The sequence below is a fragment of the Gobio gobio genome, assembly GCF_949357685.1.
Source record: "Gobio gobio genome assembly, chromosome: 8".
Classification (NCBI taxonomy): Eukaryota; Metazoa; Chordata; class Actinopteri; order Cypriniformes; family Gobionidae; genus Gobio; species Gobio gobio.
In genome coordinates, this window is record NC_137114.1 from 58,610,463 (window position 1) to 58,638,434 (window position 27,972).

A 27,972-nucleotide genomic window follows, 5' to 3' on the forward strand; every position below is an offset into this window, starting at 1 on the left:
CTAGTCCTCCCAGCCACACCATCAGTACGGCACAACTTTACTATCCAGCTAGGTTTGTCAACTAATAATCCCATTAAATTCGGTGTGGAATCTTGGGGTAATATTTGATGACCTGCTGACCTTCATAGACCACATTATAACTCAATCAAACCTCTACAAATGGTGCCTTCACAGAGAGACACAACATCTCTTTCCAGAACCTTCTCCTTCACTGTTCCTCACTGGTGTAAAATGATCTTCCCAAACCTATCCAGACAGAATCCCTGAAATATTCAAGAAACATCATCTTCTGTGCTTTCATATTTCTCAATCCCTCCCTGTTCTTGCTTATACTATTGACCTTGAAGCAGGTCTAGTGTTTACTGGCTCTTTATGAAGAATCGTGTGTTGTGTTCCTCTGGATAAATGAGCAAATGCTGTCTGGATGTTTTGTTCATCATCATGAGTTCTGTGAGCAGCTGCTGGTGTCTGAATGAGATTCTGCACTGCAGAGGCTGAGCAGACATGACCAGTCGAGCTCAGATCTGACGGGGTTATCCTGCGCTTGGTTGGAGGAGGTTCACTAACACACACACACACACACACACAGAGAGAGAGAGAGAGAGAGAGAGAGTCAGCAAACACTCGTCTCTGCTTCCTCCTCTCAGTGTGTTATATCAGTAATGAATCACAGGACCCCCCCCCCCCCCCCTCCCATGCGTGCTGCGTCAGTGTGTGTGACGCTCCTGCGTGAGTGTGTGTGTGTGTGTGTGTGTGTATTCTGAATGGATCCTCAGCCGGTCGGAATCAACAGCGTCTCTGCGCACAGAGGTAAAGCTCTCTTGAGTGTGTGTGATAACTGAGCCTCATTTGTACAGTCTCAGTGTGTGTGTGTGTGTGTGTGTGTGTGTGTGTGTGTGTGTGTGTGTGTGTGTGTGTGTGTGTGTGTGTGTGTGTGTGTGTGTGTGTGTGAGTGAAGCTCCTGCATGAGTGTGTGTGTGTCCTGCAGCTGAGAGATGCAGATTCTGCATGTTAACACACTCTGATGGTCTCTGTTGTTGACTGATTCATTCACACACTCAAATCGGTCTGAACGACACACACTTCAGCAGTTCCTGCACGATTCCAGTTTGTTTATGTGATTGTAGTTTTGTGCCGCTGGTTTTGTGTGTGTGTGTGTGTGTGTGTGTGTGTGTGTAGGTGACTATGAGGACGCGTCTCTCTGCTCTAGTCTTCCACACCATGATCTGGGCCAGCTCAGGTAAGAAGCTTTTGCTTCAGTTGTTTCTGCTTGAGTATTGCTCTTGACTTTACTTTCCGCTCTGCCAGCTGCGATTGAGCCCGCCCCCAAAATTGACGGACAGCAGACCTCGTCAATCACCGTACAGGAGAATGTCACTCAGCAGTTCAACTGCCAATCAGAGGGCTGGAATCCTCAGGCTCCGCCCCTGCTGACCTGGTACCTGAACGGGGAGAGGCAGAGCGAGGTGACGGGCAGCCGGGGGGCGGGGCGTCTGGTGATGACATCACCGGGGGATTCCGGAGTGCTTCGCTACGGATCGGAGCGCAACAGCACATTCACACTCAAGCCCAAACGCTGGGATCGGGAGCTGGTGTGTGCGGCCCAGAACCCGGCCGGAGGAGGAGCCAGCTACAACGCCACCGTCACACTCAACGTCCAGTGTGAGTGAGCCCATATACAACTATATCAGAACCAGTCAAAACAAACATACATTACATACAAATGCAGCAAGTACATACAAAACTTAACTAATACTAAACATACTAAACCAAATAATTAAAATTGCTTCATAATACTAATGTTCATTTGTTGGATCAGATATCTGACGTTTAATAATGGCTTAACAATGGCTTTCCTATAGCTCAAACAGTAGAGTGTGGCGCTAGCAACGCCAAGGTCATGGGTTCGATTCCCAGGGAAAGCAAGAATTGACAAAAATGTAAAATGTGTACCTTGAATTCAATGTACGTCGCTTTGGATAAAAGCGTCTGACTGCCAAATGCATAAATGTAAACTTAATGTAAATGTAATAATATATGAATATACAATATTATTAATAATTATAATAACATTTTGCTGAGTCTGGTATCTGGCGTAAAAGTAATAATTATATTGTTATATATTCATATAAATGATAATATTAGTAATATTAATACAATTTTACATTTATTTTTTGTAATATTAATGTAGATTTTGATCTGTTGGGTCAGATATCTAGTGTAAAATTTAATAATATTAATATAAAGTATAATATTAACTTCAGATATCTGGTGTAAAATGAATGATAATAATGTTGTATATTAATATAATTAATAATACAAATAATATTATTAACAATTTTAATGTATCTGTAATATTAATTTATTTTTTGATCTGCCGGGTTGGATATCTGACATAAAATTAATAATAATTATATTTTATATATTAATATAAATGATAATATTAATAATGATTGTTACAATTTAAATGTATTTGTAATATTAGTATACATTTTGATCTGTTGGGTCAGATATCTGACGTATAATAATAATATATGAATATCGAATATTATTATTAATAATTATAATAATAATACAATTTTTATGTGTCGGGTATCTGACGTAAAAGTAATAATATATATTCATATATTAATAATAATATTAATGAAATTTTACATTTATTTGTAATATTAATGTAGATTTTGATCTGTTGGGTCAGATATCTAGTGTACAATTTAACAATATTAATATATATTAATATAAAGTATAATATTACTAATACATTATTTTAAATTTTGATTTGTTGGGTATTTGATGACACATTTATGATAATGTTATATATTAATATAAATTATAATATGAATAATTAAAATGTATTCATAATGTTAAATAAATTTGGATTTGTTGGGTCAGATATCTGTCGTAAAGTTAATGATAATTATATATAAATATATACATTCTAATATTTATATAATATGTATATAAAATATATTCATATAATAATATTCATAAAAATGTAAATGTATTTGTAATATTAATATAATTTTAATTTGTTGTGTATCTGATATAAACTTTATAATAATATTGTTATATATTAATATAAATGACAATATTAATTATAATAATATTTATTACATTTTACATTTATTTCTAAAATAAATTTGTAAACTGATGTTTATCTGTTGGGTCAGATATCTAGCGTAAAATGTAATAATAATAAAAATATATATTAATATAAAGTATAATATTAACTTTTGATTGATTTGTTGGGTCAGATATCTGGCGTACAATTAACGATAATAATGTTATATATTAATATAAATAATAATACAAATTATATTATTAAATATGTTAATGTGTTTGTAATATTAATGTAAATTTGGATCTGTTGGGTCAGATATCTAATGTCATATTTAATAATAATATATTAATATAAAAGTATGATATTATTAATAATAATATTAGTAATATTAATAAAAATTTTGATTTGCTGGGTATCTGATGTAAAATGAATGATAATAATGTTATATATTAATATAAATAATAATAATATTACAAATGTTAATATATTTGTAATATTATTTTATTTTTGGATCTGTCGGGTTGGACATCTGACGTAAAATGAATAATAATAAAATTGTATATATTAATATAAATTATAACATTAATAATAATTATTATAATTGAAATGTATTTGTAATATTAATGTAAATTGTATCTGTTGGGTCAGATATCTGATGTCATATTTAATAATAATAATAATAATATATTAATATAAAGCAGAGGGGTAGCAAGCTTTTCAAAAGTGTGGGGGATGGATGTGGTTTGTTTGTTAACAATAAAAATGATGAATGCAATGACAGAAAAGTACAAAAGGTATAACATACAAGATATATAATATATATATTATACATACCTCGGTTTTTTTAACTACGGTGTTCGGTTGGGTTCTGATGGCTTGTCACATCAGTTTTTTGCTATTCTATTCTTAGGCGACGGGAACAGAAAGAGGTTAAGGAGAAAAAAAATGCTTAAAAGACTTGAAAAACCTTACTTAAACTTAAAACTTTACTTAAAAAACCCTTGTACACGTTCCTAGTGTATAGTATAATATAAAATAAATATATATGGATTATATATATATAGATTTACAGTGGCAGCTCAGAGCTGTACAGCAGCATTTAGTATGAAATTGAATAAATAAATGTAAAAATAAAACACTACATAGACTTCACTATAAAATATACATTGATTCTTATCAAAGCTACTGTATTAAAGTTTTTCAGTCAAGAACAGAGAGTGCTTTTCTATGTATTTTGTAGTTTTATTAACATTAAAGTCCCCATAGTAGGAAATCATATGGAAGTCAATGGCTACCATCAGCTGTCTGTGTTCAACAGAAGAAATGAATACAGGTTTGGAACAATATTAGAGTAAGTAATGACAGAATTTTAGAGGTGAACTGTCCCTTTAAGGACGGCGTGTTCACTATAGGCTGCGCCGCTGTCAATTAAAGACCTGCACGCATCTAATATACACACACACACGATTTTACTTTCACTTTAGACATAACCGACTGTGTTTATGTTAACCTTGTGTGTATTTGACAGTATTAGTGCAGTAAGACGACTACTGAGTTCAGTAATCACGTGTGTGACAGGCATTTAGTGTGCGCGCTCTGCGCGTTAAAGCACGCGAATAACCGGCAAGACTTTAAAACGCATGCAAATAATGAACTTTGGTGATTGTGAATAACTCTAGTGTTCCGTGAGTATAACTCTCTGACACCAGCATTGCAAGCGTGTCTAGCACTGTGTATAGTGATTGGATGTTTGCTCATATCAGCGCGTAGACTCACAGGCACACTGCAAAAAACAACAACAAAAACAACGCAATTCACAAGCGCGTATTGAACCGTGAATGCCGTACCGAAAGGTTTAATATTATAATGAGAATTGTGGCATCACTAAAGTGTTTGTGCAAAACTGCGGGAAAACTGCAGAAAAACTGTGGGTGTTGAACCCTCTCACTGGGAAAAGTGTGGGTGTTAAAACATCCACATCCCCCACGGGTGCGACGCCCCTGATATAAAGTATAATATTGTTAATAGTAATATTAAAGGGTTAGTTCACCCAAAAATGTAAATTCTGTCATTATTTACTCACCCTCATGTGGTTGGACACCCGTCAGACCTCCGTTCATCTTCAGACACAAATGAAGATATTTTAGTGTAAAGCTGATGCTGAGAAAGGCTTCAGATAGGCCTCCATTGGCATTCAGTACATTTACACTCACAAGACCCATAAAAGGCACTAAAAACGTTGTTACAAAGTCCATCTCACCACAGTGACTCTACAATAATTTTACGATGCGACGACAATAGTTTTTGTGCGCAAAAAAAAAATCAAAATAACGCCTTTATTCAACCTCTTCTTGTCTTCCGTGTGTGTCTCCACGACGCATGCGTGAGAATATGAGCAGATCCGGCGTTCGGACACATGACCCAGAAGAGATTTGTTCACGAGCAGAGGAAGACGCGCGTATCTCAGCTGTTGAATTCTACACTGATCGTGCTTTAGGTCTCGCTGTAGTTCTCAAAATGGGGCTAAAGTGAGCATTTCATGGATTCCCGAACGCCGGATCTGCTCATATTCTCACGCATGCGTCGTGGAGACACACACGGAAGACAAGAAGAGGTTGAATAAAGGCGTTATTTTGATTTTTTTTTGCGCACAAAAACTATTGTCGTCGCATCGTAAAATTATTGTAGAGTCACTGTGGTGAGATGGACTTTGTAACGACGTTTTAAGTGCCTTTTCTGGGTCTTGTGAGTGTAAATGTACTGAATGCCAATGGAGGCCAATCTGAAGCCTTTCTCAGCATCAGCTTTACACTAAAATATCTTCATTTGTGTCTGAAGATGAACGGAGGTCTGACGGGTGTCCAACCACATGAGGCTCAGTCATTAATGACAGAATTTACAGTTTTGGGTGAACTAACCCTTTAATGTAATTTTAATCTGTCGGTCAGATATTTGATGATAATGACTTGGCAGGTGAAGTTTCAAGCACAGATGGCGCTAGAGAGGCCAGAGCTTTAACACATGACCGTGTGTTTGTCCCGTGTCTCAGTCCAGCCGGAGATCCTGCGTGTGGATGCCCACTACAGCGAGACGGCTGACCCCGGCCTCTCCCTGATCCTCTTCGCTCTGGTTCGGTCCAACCCCCCCGCCACCATCAGCTGGGTGGACCGGTCCGGTCAACTGCTGGCCAACAGCTCCGACTTCCTCATCCTGGACTCGCGCAGCTTCCCCTGGCTGGCCAATCACAGCCTGCAGGTCACTCTGAGCAGCCTATCAGGGAACGTCTCCGTCAACGCCAACAACAGCCTAGGCTCCGCCCACAGCAACCTCACGCTCACAGGTGCGCTTCTTCCACCTCTGCTCGTCTTCAGTGTGTGTGCAGTGGTCAGGTGTTGAGTGTGTGTGCTGTGGTCAGGTGTTGAGTGTGTGTGCTGTGGTCAGGTGTTGAGTGTGTGTGCTGGGGTCAGGTGTTGAGTGTGTGTGCTGGGGTCAGGTGTTGAGTGTGTGTGCTGTGGTCAGGTGTTGAGTGTGTGTGCTGTGGTCAGGCATTGAGTGTGTGTGCTGTGGTCAGGTGTTGAGTGTGTGTGCTGTGGTCAGGTGTTGAGTGTGTGTGCTGGGGTCAGGTGTTGAGTGTGTGTGCTGTGGTCAGGTGTTGAGTGTGTGTGCTGGGGTCAGGTGTTGAGTGTGTGTGCTGGGGTCAGGTGTTGAGTGTGTGTGCTGTGGTCAGGTGTTGAGTGTGTGTGCTGGGGTCAGGTGTTGAGTGTGTGTGCTGGGGTCAGGTGTTGAGTGTGTGTGCTGGGGTCAGGTGTTGAGTGTGTGTGCTGTGGTCAGGTGTTGAGTGTGTGTGCTGTGGTCAGGTGTTGAGTGTGTGTGCTGTGGTCAGGTGTTGAGTGTGTGTGCTGTGGTCAGGTGTTGAGTGTGTGTGCTGTGGTCAGGTGTTGAGTGTGTGTGCTGGGGTCAGGTGTTGAGTGTGTGTGCTGGGGTCAGGTGTTGAGTGTGTGTGCTGTGGTCAGGTGTTGAGTGTGTGTGCTGTGGTCAGGTGTTGAGTGTGTGTGCTGTGGTCAGGTGTTGAGTGTGTGTGCTGTGGTCAGGTGTTGAGTGTGTGTGCTGTGGTCAGGTGTTGAGTGTGTGTGCTGTGGTCAGGTGTTGAGTGTGTGTGCTGTGGTCAGGTGTTGAGTGTGTGTGCTGTGGTCAGGTGTTGAGTGTGTGTGCTGTGGTCAGGTGTTGAGTGTGTGTGCTGGGGTCAGGTGTTGAGTGTGTGTGCTGTGGTCAGGTGTTGAGTGTGTGTGCTGGGGTCAGGTGTTGAGTGTGTGTGCTGGGGTCAGGTGTTGAGTGTGTGTGCTGTGGTCAGGTGTTGAGTGTGTGTGCTGGGGTCAGGTGTTGAGTGTGTGCGCTGGGGTCAGGTGTTGAGTGTGTGCGCTGGGGTCAGGTGTTGAGTGTGTGTGCTGGGGTCAGGTGTTGAGTGTGTGTGCTGTGGTCAGGTGTTGAGTGTGTGTGCTGTGGTCAGGTGTTGAGTGTGTGTGCTGTGGTCAGGTGTTGAGTGTGTGTGCTGTGGTCAGGTGTTGAGTGTGTGTGCTGTGGTCAGGTGTTGAGTGTGTGTTCCTCCAGAGTTCCTCCAGTCCCGTGTGGAGGTGCCCATGTTCGGGATCGTGACGGGGGGCGTGGCCGGCTTCATCACCCTCCTCATCTTCACCCTGATGGTCTTCTTCCTCCTGCAGAAGGACAAGTCCAAAGGCCTCGGTACAGTGACTGACCGCCCCAACTCTGCAGATAACGGCGTGTGTGTGTGAGTGTGTTCATGTGTCCGTTCTCTCTGTGTTCCTCAGAAGAGCCGGTCGCACTGCATCTGTCCTCCACACGGTGCGGCCCATCTCCCAGCATGCTCTCTGCTCTCTGCTCATTACGGAGAGGTTGGTCTGGTGACTCTTCTGCTGTTTGTGGGTTGCAGTTCCGACGTGCTGAAGGTTCAGGTGAACGCCGTGTATCTGCCCCGAGAGAACATGTCATTACCGTCACATGTGCAGCTGAACGACGACCGCACGCTCTGTAAGGGTGAGACAAGACATTTTGGACAATTTCATGCTCCCAACTTTGTGGGACCAGTTTGGGGACGGCCCCTTCCTGGGATGAATTAGAGATCTATCGAAATTATATGCATATTGCGTGGATGTGTGAAATACAACGTGATCACAGAGGTGAAAAACTCGTGAGCAACATCTAGTGGCTGATTTCTTTCAAAATTCTTATGGTGCGTTCACACCGGACGCGAATGACGCGATTTGCGCAAGTGATTTACATGTTAAGTCAATGCAAAGACGCGAATAGACATTCTGCGGTGCGATTCGCGCGAATGACACAACACAAATTTGCGCAAATGACACAATGCAAATTTGCGCGAATGACACAACGTGAATTTGCGCGAATGCCGTGAATCTCCCGAGTTGAAAAATCCGAACTTTGGCGGATATTCGCGCCGCGTTAACCAATCAGGAGCTTGCTCTAGTAGTGACAACAATGAGGAGAAAATCTGTATATTAATATCTGGTTCAGACAATATGATTATCACTGTGATAACATTAAATGACACATATACATTTACATTTAGTCATTTAGCAGACGCTTTTATCCAAAGCGACTTACAAATGAGAGCAAAAGAAGCAACTAGAACAGTCAAGGGCAACAGTATGCAAGTGCTGTAGCAAGTCTCAGTTAATCTAGCTCAGAACACACAGGACAGTTTTTTTTTTTTTAAATAAATTAGACAGACAGAAAATGAACAGAATGATAAGTGCTATTCTTGATTGGTCAGGTGCTGCTGGAAGAGATGCGTCTTTAGGTGTTTTTTGAAAATGGCTACAGACTCGGCCGCACAAATTGAGATAGGCAGGTCATTCCACCAGGTGGGAACGGTCCAGGAAAAGCTCCGTGACAGCGATTTCATGCCTTTTTGGTATGGCACCACAAGGCGTCGTTGACTAGCAGAACGCAAGTTCCTGGAGGGTGTGTAAGTCTGAACGAGCGAGTTTAGGTATATTGGTGCAGAGCCAGTGGTTGCTTTGAAGGTGAGCACCAGTGCCTTGAATTTGATGTGAGCAGCTATTGGCAGCCAGTGCAGACTGATGAAGAGACTGATGAAGAGAGGCGTAACGTGTGCTCTCTTCGGCTCATTAAAGACCAACCTCACCGCTGCATTCTGGATCAGTTGCAAGGGTTTGATAGTGCATGCCGGAAGGCCCGCTAGAAGAGCATTACAGTAGTCCAGTCTGGAGAGAACAAGAGCTTGGACCAGTAGTTGTGTGGCATGATCTGATAGGAAGGGTCTAATCTTCCTAATGTTGAATAGTGCAAATCTGCAGGACCGGGTTGTTGCAGTGATGTGGTCAGTGAATTTTAGCTGATCATCAATCACAACTCCAAGGTTCCTGGCTGTCCTGGACGGAGTTATGGTTGATGAACCTAGCTGAATGGAGAGATTGTGATGCAGTGCTGGGTTGGCTGAGACAAGAAGTTCTGTCTTTGCAAGGTTAAGTTGAAGGTGATGTTCCTTCATCCAGGCAGAAATGTCTGTTAGGCAGGCAGCGATACGAACACCAACCGAAGGATCATCTGGTTGAAATGAGAACCAGACACGAAACACAACCCAGACACGAAACACGAAACACGAAACACAACCCAGTCTCTTTTTGTGCAAGTTTATGTCAAGTCAAGTCAAGTCAACTTTATTTATATAGCGCTTTTAACAATGTAGATTGTTTCAAAGCAGCTTTACAGTGTTAAACAGGAAAATAATGCAGCATAATTTTATTCAGCTGTATAGCCATTCTGGAAAAATTTCAAGTATCATACAGTGACAGTGTGGGCTTTAGATCAATAATTTGATCAGTAATTTAGTTTAAATGGTTAATTTAGTTTATTATTTAGATGTATTTCGATGTTTAGTTGAAAAATTTAGTGTCCCCAACTGAGCACGCCAAGCCAGAGGCAACAGTGGCAAGGAAACCAAAACCCCATTAGGTGACCTAATGGAGAAAAATAAACCTTGGGAGAAACCAGGCTCAGTCGGGGTGCCAGTTCTCCTCTGGCCAATTAACAAACAGCGTATTATTATTATTATTCTGGCAGTTTTACAGCTCGGAGGTCATAATAGATCAGAATATTCGAGGGACCGGGGGCAACATGCTGGAGACGGGTTTATTGAGGATGATGTTGATTAAATAATTATTAAAGTGCAATATTCGAATGATCGGAGGCAACACGCCGGAGACGGGTTTATTGAGATGCCGTGTCGATGAGGCAGTTTCAGGGGGAGTCTAATCACGGTCTCCCAGACACTTCGGGGTCCTGTGTTGGTCTTCTCTGGGCGCAGGTCCACCATCTGATCTGGATACGGCCTGGATCCGGCTGACTGCAGTAAACCTCGGGATAAAACAGAGAGACTAACATTAGCGTAGATGCCATTCTTCTGATGATGTAACGAGTACATCAGGTGTTATGGGAAGTGTTCCCGGTTCCGGCTGACCTAGTTAATGCAGCCTAACAATCATTTCATTGAAAAAGTGTTTTATGTGTATGCCACAGTAAAGAGATGTGTTTTTAGTCTAGATTTAAACTGACAGAGTGTGTCTGCTTCCCGAACAATGTTAGGAAGACTGTTCCAGAGTTTAGGTGCTAAATAGGAAAACGATCGACCGCCTGCAGTTGATTTGGATATTCTCGGTATGATCAACTGGCCAGAATTTTGAGACCGCAGTAGACGTGATGGAGTATAATATGTTAAGAGCTCGCTCAAGTATTGGGGAGCTAAACCATTAAGTGCTTTGTAAGTAATAAGTAAGATTTTAAAATGTATGCAATGTTTAATAGGCAGCCAGTGCAGTGTTGACAGAACTGGGCTAATATGGTCACACTTCCTGGTTCTAGTAAGAACTCGAGCTGCTGCGTTTTGGACCAGCTGGAGTTTATTTATTAAGCGAGCAGGGCAACCACCCAGTAGAGCATTACAATAATCTAACCTTGAGGTCATGAACGCATGAACTAACTGTTCAGCATTTTGCATTGAGAGCATGTGCCGTAATTTAGATATATTTTTAAGATGGTAGAAAGCAGTTTTACAGATGCTAGAAACGTGGCTTTCAAACGAAAGATTGGTATCAAAGAGCACACCCAGGTTCCTCACTGACGACGAGGACTTGACAGAACAGCCATCAAGTGTTAGACAGTATTCTAGGTTACTACTTGTGGAGCTTTTTTGTCCAATAATTAAAAATTCAGTTTTTTCTGAATTGAGTTGCAGGAAATTACCAGTCATCCAATGTTTTATATCAGCTATGCATTCCGTTAATCTTGTGAATTGGTAAGTTTCTTTAGGGCGTGAAGAAATATAGAGCTGAGTATCGTCAGCATAACAATGAAAACTAACGCCATGCTTCCTAATGATATCTCCCAGTGGTAGCATGTACAGGGTGAAGAGTAGCGGTCCTAGCACTGAGCCTTGTGGTACTCCATACTGAACTTGCGATCGGTGTGACATATCTTCATTTACTACTACAAACTGATAACGGTCGCATAGGTATGATTTAAACCATGATAATGCAATTCCACTAATACCTACATAATTTTCGAGTCTATTCAAAAGAATGTTGTGGTCGATAGTATCAAATGCAGCGCTAAGATCGAGTAACACTAATAGAGAGATACAGCCACGATCGGATGATAAGAGCAAATCATTTGTAACTCTGACGAGAGCAGTCTCAGTGCTATGATACGGTCTAAATCCTGACTGGAAATCCTCACAGATACCATTTCTTTCTAAAAAGGCACATAATTGTGAAGACACTGCCTTTTCAAGTATTTTTGACAGAAAGGGTAGATTTGAGATTGGTCTATAATTGACTAAATCTGTAGGATCAAGTTGCGGTTTTTTAATAAGTGGTTTAATAATAGCCAACTTAAAATTTTTCGGTACATATCCTAATGACAAAGATGAATTAATGATATTAAGAAGAGGATCTATGACCTCTGGTAGCATCTCTTTTAATAGCCTAGTTGGTATAGGGTCGAGCATACATGTTGTCGATTTTGATGATTTAACGAGTTTAGCCAATTCTTCTTCTCCTATAGCAGTGAATGAGTGTAATTTTTCCTCAGTGACACTACAATGCTCTGTCTGATGTGATGCTGTATTAGACGGCTGCATGGTTAAAAAAAATTTCCTAATATTATCAATCTTACATGTGAAGAAGTTCATAAAGTCATTACTGCTGTGCTGTTTACAGTCATCAGAAGTTGAAGCTTTATTTTTGGTTAATTTAGCCACTGTATCGAATAAATACCTATGTGTGATCAATACCTAAATAAATATGTGTGATCAATAAAAGAGTATAATCAATATCTATCAATTTATTGATTATACAATCAGTATATATCAATAAAAGTAAAAGGTATAATAAGCTACACATGAAATAAAGCAAACAATTCAGTCAAACATTCAAAGTCAGTGCTAGTCGGCTACAACGCTAACATAAAATTAAATAGCCTAAAAATAAACAAGTAATGAAACTTCTCTTTGCCCTCAGACTAAATGATTCGCCAGGGAACAAATTATAGATCCATGAGAGCAAAGATCGGCCGTTAGATCAACACAAGACGAATTATAGCTGGAGCCGCCACAGAGGGCCTGAAGCTCTGAACTCCGGAAACGCCAGATCACATGTTCAGATTCAGAGAGGAGCTCTCTTCATAAATAAACCACAGATTTGAGCTTTAAACAACTACATTATCGCCTAAAAAGTCTTAAAACTACATTTTGTCACACATTAACAGTAGTATTTTAACAAAAAATAAGTGTGAACACAGCCCATGTCATCCATTTTACAACGAGACGAGCCGCTGGCAGAAGCCCCGCCCATGAGGCGAGTAAACTCAAAATGTTCAAGTGTCCAACTTTGCGCGAATAGCGCAATTTATTCGCGTCCAGTGTGAACGCCACATTACTTCTAGGACCTTGAGTCGAACATGCCCACCGAGTTTCGTTCCGATCGGCCTCCGTTAACCTTGTCTAATAGGTGCTCAAACCTCATTGGCTGATGGCGGCCATGTTTTTTTAGATACGCCAATGTCCTCATAGACGATCATGGCACCTTGGGCTAAGACAGTGTGTGCCAGTTTTCAACTCAATCGGACTAATGGTCGGGTGGTTATAGCCATTTTCATGTTTTTTGTCTTGTTACAGCGCCACCAGGTGGCCGATCGCCACAATATTTTTAATGTGACCACAGATTGAGCCCCTACACATGTGTACCAAGTTTGGGGGAAATATCTCATTCCGTTCTCGAGTTACAGCTATTTTAGTAAAAGTGGCCCCTCCCACATCGAACATTTCATGAATCGCACAGTTAGAACGTTTCAAAGCCACTAAACCAACATCTGAGATGCTGCGATGCCATTGGTCCGCTGGTTAGGCCAGTCATCCAATCACATCTTCTGATGAGGGTTTGAGGGATTTATTCAGTTGTTTCCGCCGTAGTTTATGTCTTTGTATTTTACTTCTTGGCGCCTCCATCCAGAGTTTTTAATGCAATATCCCAAAATTAGCTTTCTGGGGTACTTCGGGTCAAAAATGACCTGAAGCGTTTTATTAAAAAAATGTAAAAAATCGTAGCTTCATCGGAATGGTCTGAAACTCGGTGACTTTATTGGTACTTGGTATATGAACATCCAAAAAAATTGGGGACAGGATTTGAAAAGTCTAAGTGGTCGTAAAAAAAATAGTCACACTCAGGACCTTCGGGTCAAAAATGACCCCCATAGGAAATGAATGGGAAAAGGGCAAAAATATGAAAATACAGAGTTTTTTAACCCTAACCATAACTGTATTATAAAGTAAAACTGGCACTTCAAATTACCATTTAATATATAATAAGAGATTCTCAAAGGCTATTTTTGTCAAGTGTTTTGTGTGTTTGTTGGGTTTAAATGGTCATTTGAAGAGCCAGTTGTACTTTATAATACAGTCAAACCTGAACATTGCATTAGAAAGAGAACAGATGGAAAGCATTTTGTTACTCATTGTGTTATTTGATTCATTGATTTTATTTCACATATTTTCACATTTCTCTGTTAAAGTTTCACCAGTATCATATTTCCCTGTGTGTGTGTGTGTGTGTGTGTGTGTGTGTGTGTGTGTGTGTGTGTGTGTGTGTGTATGTGTGTCTACTTTGCAATCTTGATGGCTTCCAGTCTCATGCTTTCATTGCTGTGCGCTTTATTTCTTACATTGATGAATAATTGCTTTTATTTCACACATTTCCCAAAATTAGCTTTTGGAATGACACCATGTGTGTATAAGTGTGTGTGTGTGTTTGTGTGTGTGTGTGTGTGTGTGTGTGTGTGTGTGTGTGTGTGTGTGTGTGTGTGTGTGTGTGTGTGTGTGTGTGTGTGTGTGTGTGTGTGTGTGTGTGTGTGTGTGTGTGTGTGTGAGTTTTTTTTGTCTGTTTTGCACTCTTGATGTTTTAGAGATCTTCACTGTTAAGTCTTGTTTTCTTCATCCTGGCTGATTTGTAGATTGTATGCACAAAAAAACTCTGTATTTTCATATTTTTGCCCTTTTCCCATTCATTTCCTATGGGGGTCATTTTTGACCCGAAGGTCCTGAGTGTGACTATTTTTTTTTTTACTACTTTTATTACTTTTCAAATCCTGGCCCCAATTTTTTGTTTTTTTTGGGGTGTTCATATACCAAGTACCAATAAAGTCACCAAGTTTCGGACCATTCCGATGAAGCTACGATTTTTAGAAAAAATTTATAAAACGCTTTAGGTCATTTTTGACCTGAAGAACCCCAGAGGGTAAACCAAACAAACAAACAAAAAACTTGACAAAAATAGTCTTTGAGAATCTATTATTATACATTAAAATCAACAACCTGAAAAAAAAGAATTCACACTTCTTTAGTTTCTACAGAGAGCTGTAAATCCACTATAGTGGTATAAATGTGCTATTGCGTGATATAAATGCTCAATGTGTCCACCGGATGGCACTGATCTCATTTAAAACATTGCTTTCATGAGGCCTAGGCTTGACTCTAAATAGTAATACAGCTTTAATAATTAAAAAAAAAAATCATATAGATATATGGGCCAGTGACAAATAAGGTTTTCAACTGATAAAAAATTCAAATAGGTTAAAACTGCCCATCAAAATAGTTATCTTTATGGGATGTTTTTTTACCTATTACTAAAATCAAAATTTTAAACAATGTATTTTAAGCAGTTTAACTGAGAATCATGTGACGACACCAGTCAAAATGTCATACGGGATAACGTTAATGCATTTTCTAAATATTATGATATTAAAACGTTTCAAATCAATAATACTTATAAAGTGATGCAGTAAACAATATGTAGAGCTCAGAAAAAGAAAATTTGCACAACAATTTTTTCTCTTCTTTTTGTTCAAGTTCTTTACTCACATTTTAACACTGCAATGTGATTTTGAATGCAAAATGTCTGAAAATGTTTTACAGGACTTGGTATCATGTTATTATTACACGTCATTGGGCCATATATACATTTTCTATTATATTCAATGGGAAAAAATGGGTCATTATTGCATAAATATTAATTGTAAATCATAAAATTATCTCAAAACACCAAAAAAAGATATTTCATTGATTTTTACTCAATTTTTTTTTACTAAATTTTTTTTTACTCAATTTTTTTTAAATCTTAATCCCGCCCTCCGGGTCATTTTTGACCCATAAATGAAGAGCCCCAGAGGGTTAAAGTGCAAACCCGTCTGTGGTGTTCCAGGGCTGCAGATCTCCAGACCCAACACACTGGAGAGGAGACGGGCGGAGGACGAGGAGGATCTGTCTGCGGCCTACGCTGCCCGAGGTCAGAGGTCATGACCAATCTTACATATCATCATATGAAGAGACCAATGAGAGATCAGAAGAGTCTCATCCGATTGTGTCCCGACAGGTTTCGCTCGCTATCCGATGGTGGGCTACATCTATAAAGTGAGCAGCACCAGCAGCGACGAGATCTGGCTCTGAACGTCGGCACACTCTGACCTCTGACCTCACGAGGCCCGGTCCACGGGCAGGACGGGATTCTGTCATCGAGCGCAGCTGCAGCTCTGATGAAGAACTACACTACCCATAATGCACTGATCAGTGAAACCACTGCTACTATGGAAATGGGGACTCCCCCCCCCCCTCCAGGCTAACCAGGGATCACTAGCTAACATTAGCTAGGCTAATTGTAGTTCTGGTGATGATTCTCTCATGCAATCAGAGAGAAGACTTGATAAAGACTAAAGCAGTGATTCATGGGATCAGTAGTTCATCCTGTGCTACAAATATATATTTCATTGCTGCTATAAGGAATGCTACATCATATTTGTGTAATATAAAGGAATGTATTTAAGAGTATTGAAATCATTTAGTGAGTATATTTGTGAAGCTCATCCAGCAGGAGGCGCTGCTAGTTTAACTTTACCTCAGCTAGTGCTAGTTTATTAATATTCAACTGTGATTCTCGTGTGAAAGTTGCTGTATTATGAAAAAATACCTCAATAAAGTCTCTGGAGAGACACACATCCTACACGATTAGTGTAATAATGTTGTGTTTACTGAGAGTTTGTGTGTGTTTTGAAGGCTCGCAGGTGTTTGTGGTCTTCAGTTTGCGGCACCGGAAGTCGATGTGGATCGATCTTTCATCTGCAGGTTTTTGCTCGCATTGATGTCAGACTGTGTGTGTGAATGCACGAAAACAACTACACACACACACACACACACACACACACACACACACACACACACACACACACACACACACACACACACACACACACACACACACTCTCTCTCTCACACACACACACACACACACACACACACACACACACACACACACACACAGAGTCGCGTGAAACCATCATTTATATAATTTACTGGTTTAACGGCTGTCACGTGACTGGTTTAACCGAAGCAGGTTTATTTTTATTATCCTGATTTTAATCTTGAGGTGTTGAGCTTTTGTTTCGGAGAGTTTTCTGTGTATTTCCGATCATTCTGGCTGATATTTAGGCCGGGATCGTCGTGTTCTGACTTCCGGTTGATCTCAGTCTTCAGAAAGCGCGCGATCCGGAGCCTGAGGTAAACTTCATCTCGGACAGAAATTATTAATAATACAGCGATTTAAAGGCAGCTTGCACTTTATTTACTTAAATAACATTCATTAACTATAGAGTCACGGTTAGTTACTCGTAATTATGAATAATGTACTGTTATTAGGCTAATATACCGTGTAAATACATAAAGTGTTACCTAAAAGCATATTTAACTCTTATTTGATTTTTTTTGTTGTTGTAATAATGTTGTATTTAAACTGTAATATGATATTAATATAGATGTACCACTTTACAATAATGTGTTAACAGTTAACTGTATGAAAAATACTTCTACAGCGTTTATTAATCTTTACTAACATTATTATTATCACTTAATGGACCTGAGGTAACATTAACTAACAATGTGGTATTTTATTAAATAACTTTATACTGTTAAAAACGCATTGTTAGTTAATTATTTACTTAATTGTTAACATTAATTTTACAACTTGAAATGTTTAAGCATTCATTTTAACCGAAATGAAGGGAAAAAAAGTTAGTTTTGGGTATTAACAAATATTAATAATCTGAAGCATATTGTAAGGTGTTTTATTTATAATCAGAATGTTTTAGGATACACTGCAAAAAATGTGTTTCTTACTCTGTATTTATCTTAAAAATTACTAAAGCAAGATGATTTTACTAGATTAGTAAAATAACATGAGATATTATGTCTTGTTTTCTGGGTAAATATATAGAATTTAAGTGAGTTGTTGCTTAAAAAACGGGAAAATGATCTGCCAACGGGGTAAGAAAAATTATGTTACTTCCAAACAGAGAAAATATTATTTTTCTTAGCACATTGGCAGATAATTGAGCGCAGAAAACAAGACATAATATCTAATGCTATTTTACTCAACTAGTAAAAGTTTTTTGCAGTGATTTTAACGCGTTAGTGTGTATTTGTGCTTTCCGCTGTAGTGTGTTTTGATGATTCTCAGTATTGAATGAGTCTGTGTTGTGGTTGATGCTGAGATCATGGCGTCTCTAACGCTCACCTCCACAAGATGGAGGACCGTGAACTCTGAGCTTCACCTCTTTATTTACAGGAGAATCATAATCTGAGGACAGAGATGGACGGACGCTTGTTCTGGTGGTTCTGTGTGCTGACAGCTCTGGGATCAGTCTCATCAGAGGGTAAGAATCTCTTCAGTCTTTCAAATATTTGCAATTGTTGTGTTAGTGTTTTATGGAAGCTTGTTGAGAGGTATAGCTCACAATTCAGCTCACATTGCATGAATAAACTGACTTCACTTTGCAGCTTCTGTCAAGCCAAAAATCAGCATTAAGGATAATAAGCTGGAATGTGAAAGCGGTGTTTTTACTTCCGAGCCGAAGTCGCTGACAGAGGATGTGTATGAAACCTACACGTGTTTGAAGAACGGCAATGACGATTGTTCCGAGGAAAATCCCTGTTCCAAAATCACAGTCAAAGTCCTGAGTGAGTAAAAGCCGGCATCACCTCTGGCTTCTCATCCCCAGCAGCTGAGAGAACACACACACACACACACACACACACACACACACACACCCACACCTGATAACTCACATCGACAAACTGAGAAGAGACATTAACGTTAAAAACATTTAAACTGGGAATGTCATTTTGCGGGTTTTCACTGTAAATTGTAAGATGATTTGTTATTTTTAACTGTACATTTAACAGTATTTTCCTGTTTTTGATCTATTAACAGTTTTTGTCCATATAGAGAACATACTACACTCACCTAAAGGATTATTAGGAACACCTGTTCAATTTCTCATTAATGCAATTATCTAATCAACCAATCACATGGCAGTGTCTTCAATGCATGTAGGGGTGTGGTCCTGGTCAATCTCCTGAACTGCACACTGAATGTCGGAATGGGAAAGAAAGGTGATTTAAGCAATTTTGAGCGTGGCATGGTTGTTGGTGCCAGACGGGCCGGTCTGAGTATTTCACAATCTGCTCAGTTACTGGGATTTTCACACACAACCATTTCTAGGGTTTACAAAGAATGGTGTGAAAAGGGAAAAGCATCCAGTATGCGGCAGTCCTGTGGGAGAAAATGCCTTGTTGATGCTAGAGGTCAGAGGTCATGGGCCGACTGATTCAAGCTGATAGAAGAGCAACTTTGACTGAAATAACCACTCGTTACAACCGAGGTCTGCAGCAAAGCATTTGTGAAGCCACAACACACACAACCTAGAGGCGGATGGGCTACAACAGCAGAAGACCCCACCGGGTACCACTCATCTCCACTACAAAGAGGAAAAAGAGGCGACAATTTGCACCAAAATTGGACAGTTGAAGACTGGAAAAATGTTGCCTGGTCTGATGAGTCTGGATTTCTGTTGAGACATTCAGATGGTAGAGTCAGAATTTGGCGTAAACAGAATGAGAACATGGATCCATCATGCCTTGTTCCCACTGTGCAGGCTGGTGGTGGTGGTGTAATGGTGTGGGGGATGTTTTCTTGGCACACTTTAGGCCCCTTAGTGCCAATTGGGCATGGTTTAAATGCCACGGCCTACCTGAGCATTGTTTCTGCCCATGTCCATCCCTTTATGAGCACCATGTCCCCATCCTCTGATGGCTACTTCCAGCAGGATAATGCACCGTCACAAAGCTCCAATCATTTCAAACTGGTTTCTTGACCATGACAATGAGTTCACTGGACTAAAATGGCCCCACAGTCTCCAGATCTCAACCCAATAGAGCATCTTTGGGATGTGGTGGAACGGGAGCTTCGTGCCCTGGATGTGCATCCCACAAATCTCCATCAACTGCAGATGCTCTCCTATCAATATGGGCCAACATTTCTAAAGAATGCTTTCAGCAGCTTGTTGAGTCAATGCCACATAGAATTAAGGCAGTTCTGAAGGCCAAAGGGGGTCAAACACAGTATTAGTATGTGTTCCTAATAATCCTTTAGGTGAGTGTATAATACTGTTAAAGGCACAATATGTAAGATTAGAATACCCAGTATCCTCTAGATCAGTGTTATGTATTGTGTTGACTTTATCCCAAATGTGTCCAGGAATGTCTAAATCAGCGATTGAAGTGTTAGCTAGTGTGTGTTGTGTGTCCCTCAGGCGGTGAGAGTCTGATCCAGCTGGATGTGCCGGCTCTGGCCACGGTTATAGTGAGTGATGTCATCGTCACGGCTATGATTGGATGGGCCGTGTATAGCGTCTGTGCTCAGCCCAGGGTCCGGAGCACCTACCAGGGCAGCAAAGGTTCAGTACCCTAACCCATACTCACATCAGTACCAGCCCATCATCTGTGTCATGTGACTCTCTGTCTCTCTCCAGCCTCCGACCGGGTCAACCTGATCAACAACCATTCAGCAGGAGACACGTATCAGGTAACATCTGCACCAGATTACATCCCATAACTACACACAATACTCACGGGTATATCAATAATATTACATTAGCTAACATGAGCTAGCTTTGAGTCCAGGGTCAGGGAGTAACCTACACATGTGACCTGTGTCTAAAACACAACATCGAGTCACTGCCGCTCTTTTTTATCGCATCACAGATTATCATAAATTAGGCTTCATTCGAACGCTTGCGAACTCAGAATTCAACCGTGCTGAAATCGGACGTTTTGTTACCATGGTAACGGTACTTTAACCCCTTAACTGTCACCGTCCCGCTTTTTCTCGTATCATATATTTTTAGTAATTATCATAAATTAGGCTTCATTCGAAAGCTTACGAACTCAAAATTCAACCGTTTTGAAATCGGACGTTGCGTTACCATGGAAACGGTACTTTAAACGGTACTGGTCTCGTCTCGATCGGACTAGCGGTTTCAAAGATATCAGCTAATGTTTTATAAGCGCTAAATTACAATGCTGCACAAACCATACGCCGAAACCTGGCAAGTCTGGGATCGTCGGACTCGAAAACTCGTGAAAATAAGTCAACCACACCCAAAATTATGTGGGTTTTTTTTAGGTGGCGATGTTTTGAAACTTCTCAGGCTCCTTCAGGGCATCGAGCTGATGAACCAAACCGAGTTTCGTGACAATCTGTTCATGTGTTCATAAAATACAGCATTTTAGCACATAATTCAAAATGGCCGACAGCCCAAATGGCCGACTCGGCATGCCGTCCTGAATCTAACGAGACAACTTTTATGATTTTTAGCCAGACGGTTCAGAAGTTATAAGCAAAAAAAGCAATTTTTCATATCTCCTGACCAGTAGGTGGCGCTGTGCCAAAACGCTGCATGTCGCCTCAGGTCATGCTTGTGACAACATATACCAAGTTTGGTTTGAATACGATAAAGCGTTGTGGAGATATTGCCTTAAGTGTGTTTTCACAACTGCTACATAAAATTTGTTTGCACGTTTATCAAAAACGATTTGACGAATCAACTTGAATTCCTTAATTTTTTGTCGCCGTTGCCTGAAGAGGGTCTGGCTCAATTTTCGTGCAAATCAGACGAACCGTCTAGGACAAGTTCGCAAAAGTAGGTTTTTCGGAAAATGTTGTCTCTATGCCTTAGGGTTCAAAAGTTATTAGCATAAACATGAGTGAAACTTTGGACAGGTGGTGGCGCTAGAGGGATTGTTTTAGAGACTCCAAAATTGGTGTGGTTAATGTTGGGACTGTCCTCTTTGGGTTTGCCAAATTTCATAACTTTCCCACAAACGGTTTTATGGGCTGCATAGACTTCAATGGCGGAAGAAGAAGAATGCGGGAACGGTTTCAATAGGAGCCTCAGATCAAGGTTATAATCGTTAACGAAAACGAACGAAAAAACGAAAACTAGGTGGAAACTGAAATAAAAATAAAAACGAGGCATTACAAAAAAACGATAACTAACAAAAGTCAAAACTGTAATGTGTGTTTGGCAAAACTAGCAAGTTTGCGAAAGGTTGGCATCTCGTGAACACCTTTCCACAATCACACATTAAAAAGTGGAATATACATTTGTTTAATTCTGAATATAACGTTGTCAGTGTGTGAATGTCGACCCGAGACGCGATTGCTACTCTAGAAAGTTAACTCGTCGCACATTTGAGGTGAAATGCACTGGGTTGTGGATATCAAAACAATATAAGCTGTGATTCTAATATTTTAATAATGTTATGTCATGTGTTTCCTCTCACACTGAATGTTTGCTTCAGTCCAGATGAGTAACGTTAGGCGATTGTAGAGGGGACGTTTACCACACACACACACACACACACACACACACACACACACACACACACACACACACACACACACACACACACACACACACACACACACACACACACACACACACACACACACACATTTACTGCGGAGAGTTGAGACTATTTACATATCTGTGCCCATACGTACATTTTATGTACTGGTTTTATTTTTGAATGAATATTTTCTAAAATTGTATGAGTTATTATTACACAATTCTTTTTCTGACCTTTTTGAATCTTGCCCCTCGCAAATAACCCAAAACACTAAAAATAAATGTAAGCATTTTCAACAACAAAAAAACTAAACTAGCAAACCCACTTTAAAAACTAATTCAAACTAAACTGAATTTGAAAACATAAAGTCAAAACGAAATAAAATAAAAACGAATGAAAAAGGCAAAACTATAATAACTTTAGTGACGACGCATTTTTCTCTCTGAAGTGGATGAACTTCCTAACCCCGACATGCGATCTGCGAATTTCCCCGTGATGAGAACCGTGAAGGGTCTATATAAAATATAACACATTTGATTTACAGTAAATGTTCGTTTGTCATACTTTCGCTGTTTAACGTGTACAGTAATAACGTCTTTAAAACGTACGTCTGTTTAAGTCATAATTCTTATAAATTAATTTCATCTTGTGGATTATATGTAAATATCTATAGTGTAAAATATCGTATTCACGACGGGACTAAAAAAGTTATTAAAAGCGTGTCTAATTAATTAAAGTCATGAAACTTAAACACACTTAAAAAAACCTTAAAATTACATTTTTAGGTCCTTAAGAAATATAAACATTTTCCCCAATTTCTATGTTTTCCTTTCATTTGTTTTTGTGGATTTTGTTTTTAATGGTTTAGTTCAATGTTAATAATCAAAAAGCGTGTCTAATTAATTTCAATCATGAAATGTATGTAATATAACAGCAATTTATTAAAAGGTTAACTAATATTTAATTTTTAGGGCCTTTTATTTTTTATTTTTTTTGTAATGTTCATAAAAAGCATGTCTAATTAATTAATAAATAAAACATGAATCTTATTCAATTTAACAACTATTTATTAAAAGTATAACCAAAATAAATATTTTAGGACCCTATGAAATCCGGTTTATTTGTTTTTCCATATCCTGCTTTTCTCTGTTTTAATTCAGTTTTAATAATCAAAAGCATCTCTAATTAATTAAAATCATGAAACTTTTAAGAAACAATTTAATGAATTAATAAACGGTTATCAAAAGTAACGTATGAAATATTATGAAATACGTTTTATTTATTTTTCCCATATTCCAATATTTTTTTCTGGACTTGTTTTATTGGTTTAGTTCAGTTTTAATAATCACTAAACATGTCAACATGAATCTTAGTCAATTTAACAGCAATTTATTAAAAGATTAACTAAAATTACATTTTTAGGGCCTTATGAAATATTAATTTTCCATTTTAAATGTTTTGTTGATTCTTCTGTTTTAATGGTAATGTTAATAATCAAAAAGCGTGTCTAATTAATTAAAAGCATGAAATGTATGCAATATAACAGCAATTTATTAAAAGATTAACTAATATTTTATTTGTAGGGCCTTAATAATCAAAAAGCATGTCTAATAAATTAAAATCATGAATTTTATTCAATTTAACAACAATTTATTAAAAGTATAACAAAAATAAATATTTTAGGACCCTATGAAATCCGGTTTATTTGTTTTTCCATATCCTGCTTTTCTGTTTTAATGTTTTAATTCAGTTTTAATAATCAAAAAGCATGTCTAATTAATTAAAATCATGAAACTTATTCAATTTAACAGAAGTTTATTAAAAGATTAACTAAAATTACATTTTTAGGGCCTTATGAAATATAAATTTTAAATGTTTTGTTGATTCTTTTGTTTTAATGGTTTAGTCCAATTTTAATACTCAAAAAGCATGTCTAATTAATTAAAATCATGAAACTTATGCATTTTAACAATAATTTAATTCATTAGTAAAAGTTTCACATCATTTTAGGACCCTATGAAATCTGGTTTATTTGTTTTTCCATATCCTGTTTTAATGGATTAATTCAGTTTTAATGTATTTCTAATTCATTAAAATCATGAAACTTTTAAGAAACTATTGAATGAATTAATAAAAGGTTATCAAAAATAACGTATGAAATGCGTTTTATTTATTTTTCCCATATTCCGATATTTTTTTCTGGACCTTGAAACTTATGCAATTTAACAGCAATTTATTAACAGTTTAATGAAAATAAAAATGTTTGGGACCCTAAGAAATATGAAATGTTGGTGTAGTTCTGCTCCTCGTGTGTAATGTTCTTCAGAAAGAGCTCACACACACACCTCAGATCGCCGTGAGTCTCGGCATTTTTGGCTTCCAGAAATATTGTGTAAAATGGATGTAGTTTAAAATAATCCAGTCCTGTGTGTGTGTGTGTGTGTGTGTGTGTGTGTGTGTGTGTGTGTGTGTGTGTGTGTATCATGCCTTATTAGTGCTCAGAGTATTGAAGTATTTAAGTTACAAAACTTGTGTAATGTCATGAAATGTTGGCCTTTTTAAAGCATCTGTAGTGAAACACGTTTTAAAGTGTCCTGAGGAATACATGTGTTATTAATACAGAATTTATTCATCTTTGTAAATGTTAGTGAATATAAATACAGTTGTTTATAGTTTGGTCATGTCAGCTCATAAATGATGATCTGAAGATCTTCACTAAATCAAAGTCGACATGCCGTTTGTGCACTGTAATACGTAATAAGTTGACTTTACTTAGAAAAAGTGAGGAAACCGATTGCCTTAAAATTTTCAAGTAAAGCAGCGTATTATTTTTGTGTCTGCAAAACTTAACAAAATTTGTACAGAAAACTTGTTAATGAAGTATACTTAACTCAAAATTATTAGTTGTGTTAACTTGTTATTAGTGCTCACATTACTAGGAAAATATTAGGAAACCGATTGCCTTAAAATTCTCAAGTAAGCTGAACTTAAAAAAATAAGTGAAGACAAAAAGCAACAACTGAACTCCATTCAACACTTATTTATTACTTATCAATAGTCTACAGGTATTACACTGTAAAAATAATGAAGTAAGCATTACTTAATTGCATTAAGCTGTTCTTACTTAAACCGTTTAAGTTTTGTCAACTTAATTCTATCTGGGATCTGAGGAAGTGTACTCCCAGAGTGCATTGTGGCATGAATAAATTAATTGCTTCGTTTGATTATTTTTGGCTTTATTTTACTATTTGTCTTTTGTCAGTATAACCCCAATAATGACAGCAAGTAAAATAGTAAAGGTCGTATTAATAATAATAAAAAAAAAATAATAATCCTTGTTACCATTGTTGTGTTTTGCATGCTGAATGTTGAAGTGTGTGTGTGACACACTCAAGCATGGTCAAATTATATTGTGACAAATATAGAGGGATTATATCAACTCAATTAAAAGGTTATGCCATAAATATTAGCAAAAATAATGTTAAAAGATCTTTATTTGACATTACATATAGTTATGTTATACATCATTAATTGACAAATATTATATATATACATTGCATTGCTGCATTATTAGGAAGTTAATTACTATAATATGAATGAAGTTCCAAGTGTCCAACCAAAGGGAACACTGATCTCCATCATGGTGACCGGAAGTGGAGGAAATGAGTCATAAGTCTATACAAAATTGCCCCACCTCAAAAACACTTTGCCCGCCCGCTTGCTGTTTTTTTGCTTTGGCCAAATGTTGCTCAAACCAGTCAAGTAAAGTTTACTTGAGTTTTCTAAGTAATGAAGGCATAGCATGCAAATAGTTCAGATTACTTCATTGTTTTAAGTAAGTTCAACAAATTATAGGACATTATTAAAAAAGTCTTAGTACGAACAACTGTTGGATTTTACAGTGCCAGATCCCTCATGAGTGTGTGTTCACATTAATGATGAAATAAATGACATAAAACTCTTCAGATGAGACTGTAATCTGATGATCAAACACCGTTAAATTAATACTCATTACTGACATTATTATAAACGTTCACTGTTGTCAGTTTCACACACACCTGACTATATTCTCTAATAACTACATGAAGTTGATTTATCTGTGAAGTTGTATTAATGAGTGTGTGTGTGTGTGTGTGTAGCCGCTGAACACGCGCTCAGATGAGTACAGCACTCTTCACGGGCCACGCAAGCAGAAGAACCCCAAACACCCCATCTGACTTCACCCATCTGAGATCCTCCATCTGAGATCCTCCATCTGAGATCCTCCATCTGACTTCACCCATCTGAGATCCTCCATCTGAGATCCTCCATCTGAGATCCTCCATCTGAGATCCTCCATCTGAGATCCTCCATCTGAGATCCTCCATCTGAGATCCTCCATCTGAGATCCTCCATCTGTCCATCTGACTTCACCCTTCTGAGATCCTCCATCTGCGATCCTCCATCTGAGATCCTCCATCTGAGATCCTCCATCTGAGATCCTCCATCTGAGATCCTCCATCTGACTTCACCCATCTGAGATCCTCCATCTGAGATCCTCCATCTGAGATCCTCCATCTGAGATCCTCCATCTGAGATCCTCCATCTGACTTCACCCTTCTGAGATCCTCCATCTGAGATCCTCCATCTGAGATCCTCCATCTGAGATCCTCCATCTGAGATCCTCCATCTGAGATCCTCCATCTGAGATCCTCCATCTGAGATCCTCCATCTGAGATCCTCCATCTGAGATCCTCCATCTGAGATCCTCCATCTGAGATCCTCCATCTGAGATCCTCCATCTGACTTCACCCATCTGAGATCCTCCATCTGAGATCCTCCATCTGAGATCCTCCATCTGACTTCACCCTTCTGAGATCCTCCATCTGAGATCCTCCATCTGAGATCCTCCATCTGACTTCACCCTTCTGAGATCCTCCATCTGAGATCCTCCATCTGAGATCCTCCATCTGACTTCACCCTTCTGAGATCCTCCATCTGAGATCCTCCATCTGAGATCCTCCATCCGATCTTCTGTCCCTCATCTGATCTTTAAAGCTCTTTCTCTTCTTGTGTGTGTAAACGCTTGCATTGAGTCAATAAAGTGTGTGTTTCCTCTCCATGAGCTGTCGATTCTTCACTGATGTCCTCTGACTTTACTACAGGGATGATGAGCGTCACATAAACACAGAATAATGAAGGGGTTTACAGGAAATATGATTATAATGCACGTAGAACCATCAATAAATCCAGTTACACTTTATTTTAAGGTGTCATTGTTAGAGTGTAATTCTATATTTCAGTATTGAGTAATATTGATGAACTACATACACTTACTACAGGGTTAGGGTGGAATTATGCGTCATTTACTGTTATTACTATGGTAATTATGTGTGTGTGTGTTGGATTGTGTTTAGCAGATGTACATGTAACATATATAACAAGGACACTGTAAAATAAAGTGTTACCTTCTTGAATGATTGTGAATGTTCACCCAAACATCATCATTTCCTCGTGTTGTTCAAACAGATATTTTGAGCGATATCACCGGAAGGCGATGTATGTTTGGTTCCCCGTGTTCTTCGAA

General features: G+C 38.8%; 2 protein-coding genes across 4 annotated transcripts; both read left to right on the forward strand.

Annotated features, from left to right (window-relative positions):
- Nucleotides 1-561: 561 nt before the first annotated feature.
- Nucleotides 562-16,677, forward strand: tmem25 (transmembrane protein 25). Of its 3 annotated transcripts, none has more exons than XM_079823178.1 (9): nt 562-810; nt 1,180-1,240; nt 1,309-1,662; nt 6,111-6,401; nt 7,670-7,801; nt 7,888-7,921; nt 8,010-8,113; nt 15,871-15,954; nt 16,042-16,677. In XM_079823178.1, the coding sequence occupies exons 2-9, from the start codon at nt 1,186-1,188 to the stop codon at nt 16,113-16,115; spliced, it is 1,128 nt and encodes a 375-aa protein (XP_079679304.1). In that variant the 5' UTR covers nt 562-810; nt 1,180-1,185; the 3' UTR covers nt 16,116-16,677. The 3 variants fall into 3 exon arrangements, with proteins under 3 accessions (XP_079679304.1, XP_079679305.1, XP_079679306.1); XM_079823179.1 differs by having other exon boundaries at nt 746-810; nt 15,871-15,961; nt 16,042-16,664; XM_079823180.1 differs by lacking the exon at nt 7,670-7,801 and having other exon boundaries at nt 746-810.
- A 122-nt stretch (nt 16,678-16,799) lies between these two features.
- On the forward strand, nt 16,800-27,524 carry LOC307130250 (uncharacterized protein). The gene is made up of 6 exons (XM_079823223.1): nt 16,800-17,219; nt 18,283-18,370; nt 18,495-18,674; nt 20,309-20,452; nt 20,528-20,580; nt 26,546-27,524. The coding sequence occupies exons 2-6, from the start codon at nt 18,307-18,309 to the stop codon at nt 26,621-26,623; spliced, it is 519 nt and encodes a 172-aa protein (XP_079679349.1). The 5' UTR covers nt 16,800-17,219; nt 18,283-18,306; the 3' UTR covers nt 26,624-27,524.
- Nucleotides 27,525-27,972: the final 448 nt, after the last annotated feature.

Excerpts from the sequence above, each read along its gene's own strand:
- tmem25 (XM_079823178.1), top strand. The coding sequence starts at position 1,186 with ATGAGGACGCGTCTCTCTGCTCTAGTCTTCCACACCATGATCTGGGCC. Across the intron at positions 1,663-6,110 it reads CGTCACACTCAACGTCCAGT|TCCAGCCGGAGATCCTGCGT; the intron begins GTGAGTGAGCCC and ends CCCGTGTCTCAG. Across the intron at positions 8,114-15,870 it reads CGACCGCACGCTCTGTAAGG|GGCTGCAGATCTCCAGACCC; the intron begins GTGAGACAAGAC and ends GTGGTGTTCCAG.
- LOC307130250 (XM_079823223.1), top strand. The coding sequence starts at position 18,307 with ATGGACGGACGCTTGTTCTGGTGGTTCTGTGTGCTGACAGCTCTGGGA. Across the intron at positions 18,675-20,308 it reads AATCACAGTCAAAGTCCTGA|GCGGTGAGAGTCTGATCCAG; the intron begins GTGAGTAAAAGC and ends TGTGTCCCTCAG. Across the intron at positions 20,581-26,545 it reads CAGCAGGAGACACGTATCAG|CCGCTGAACACGCGCTCAGA; the intron begins GTAACATCTGCA and ends GTGTGTGTGTAG.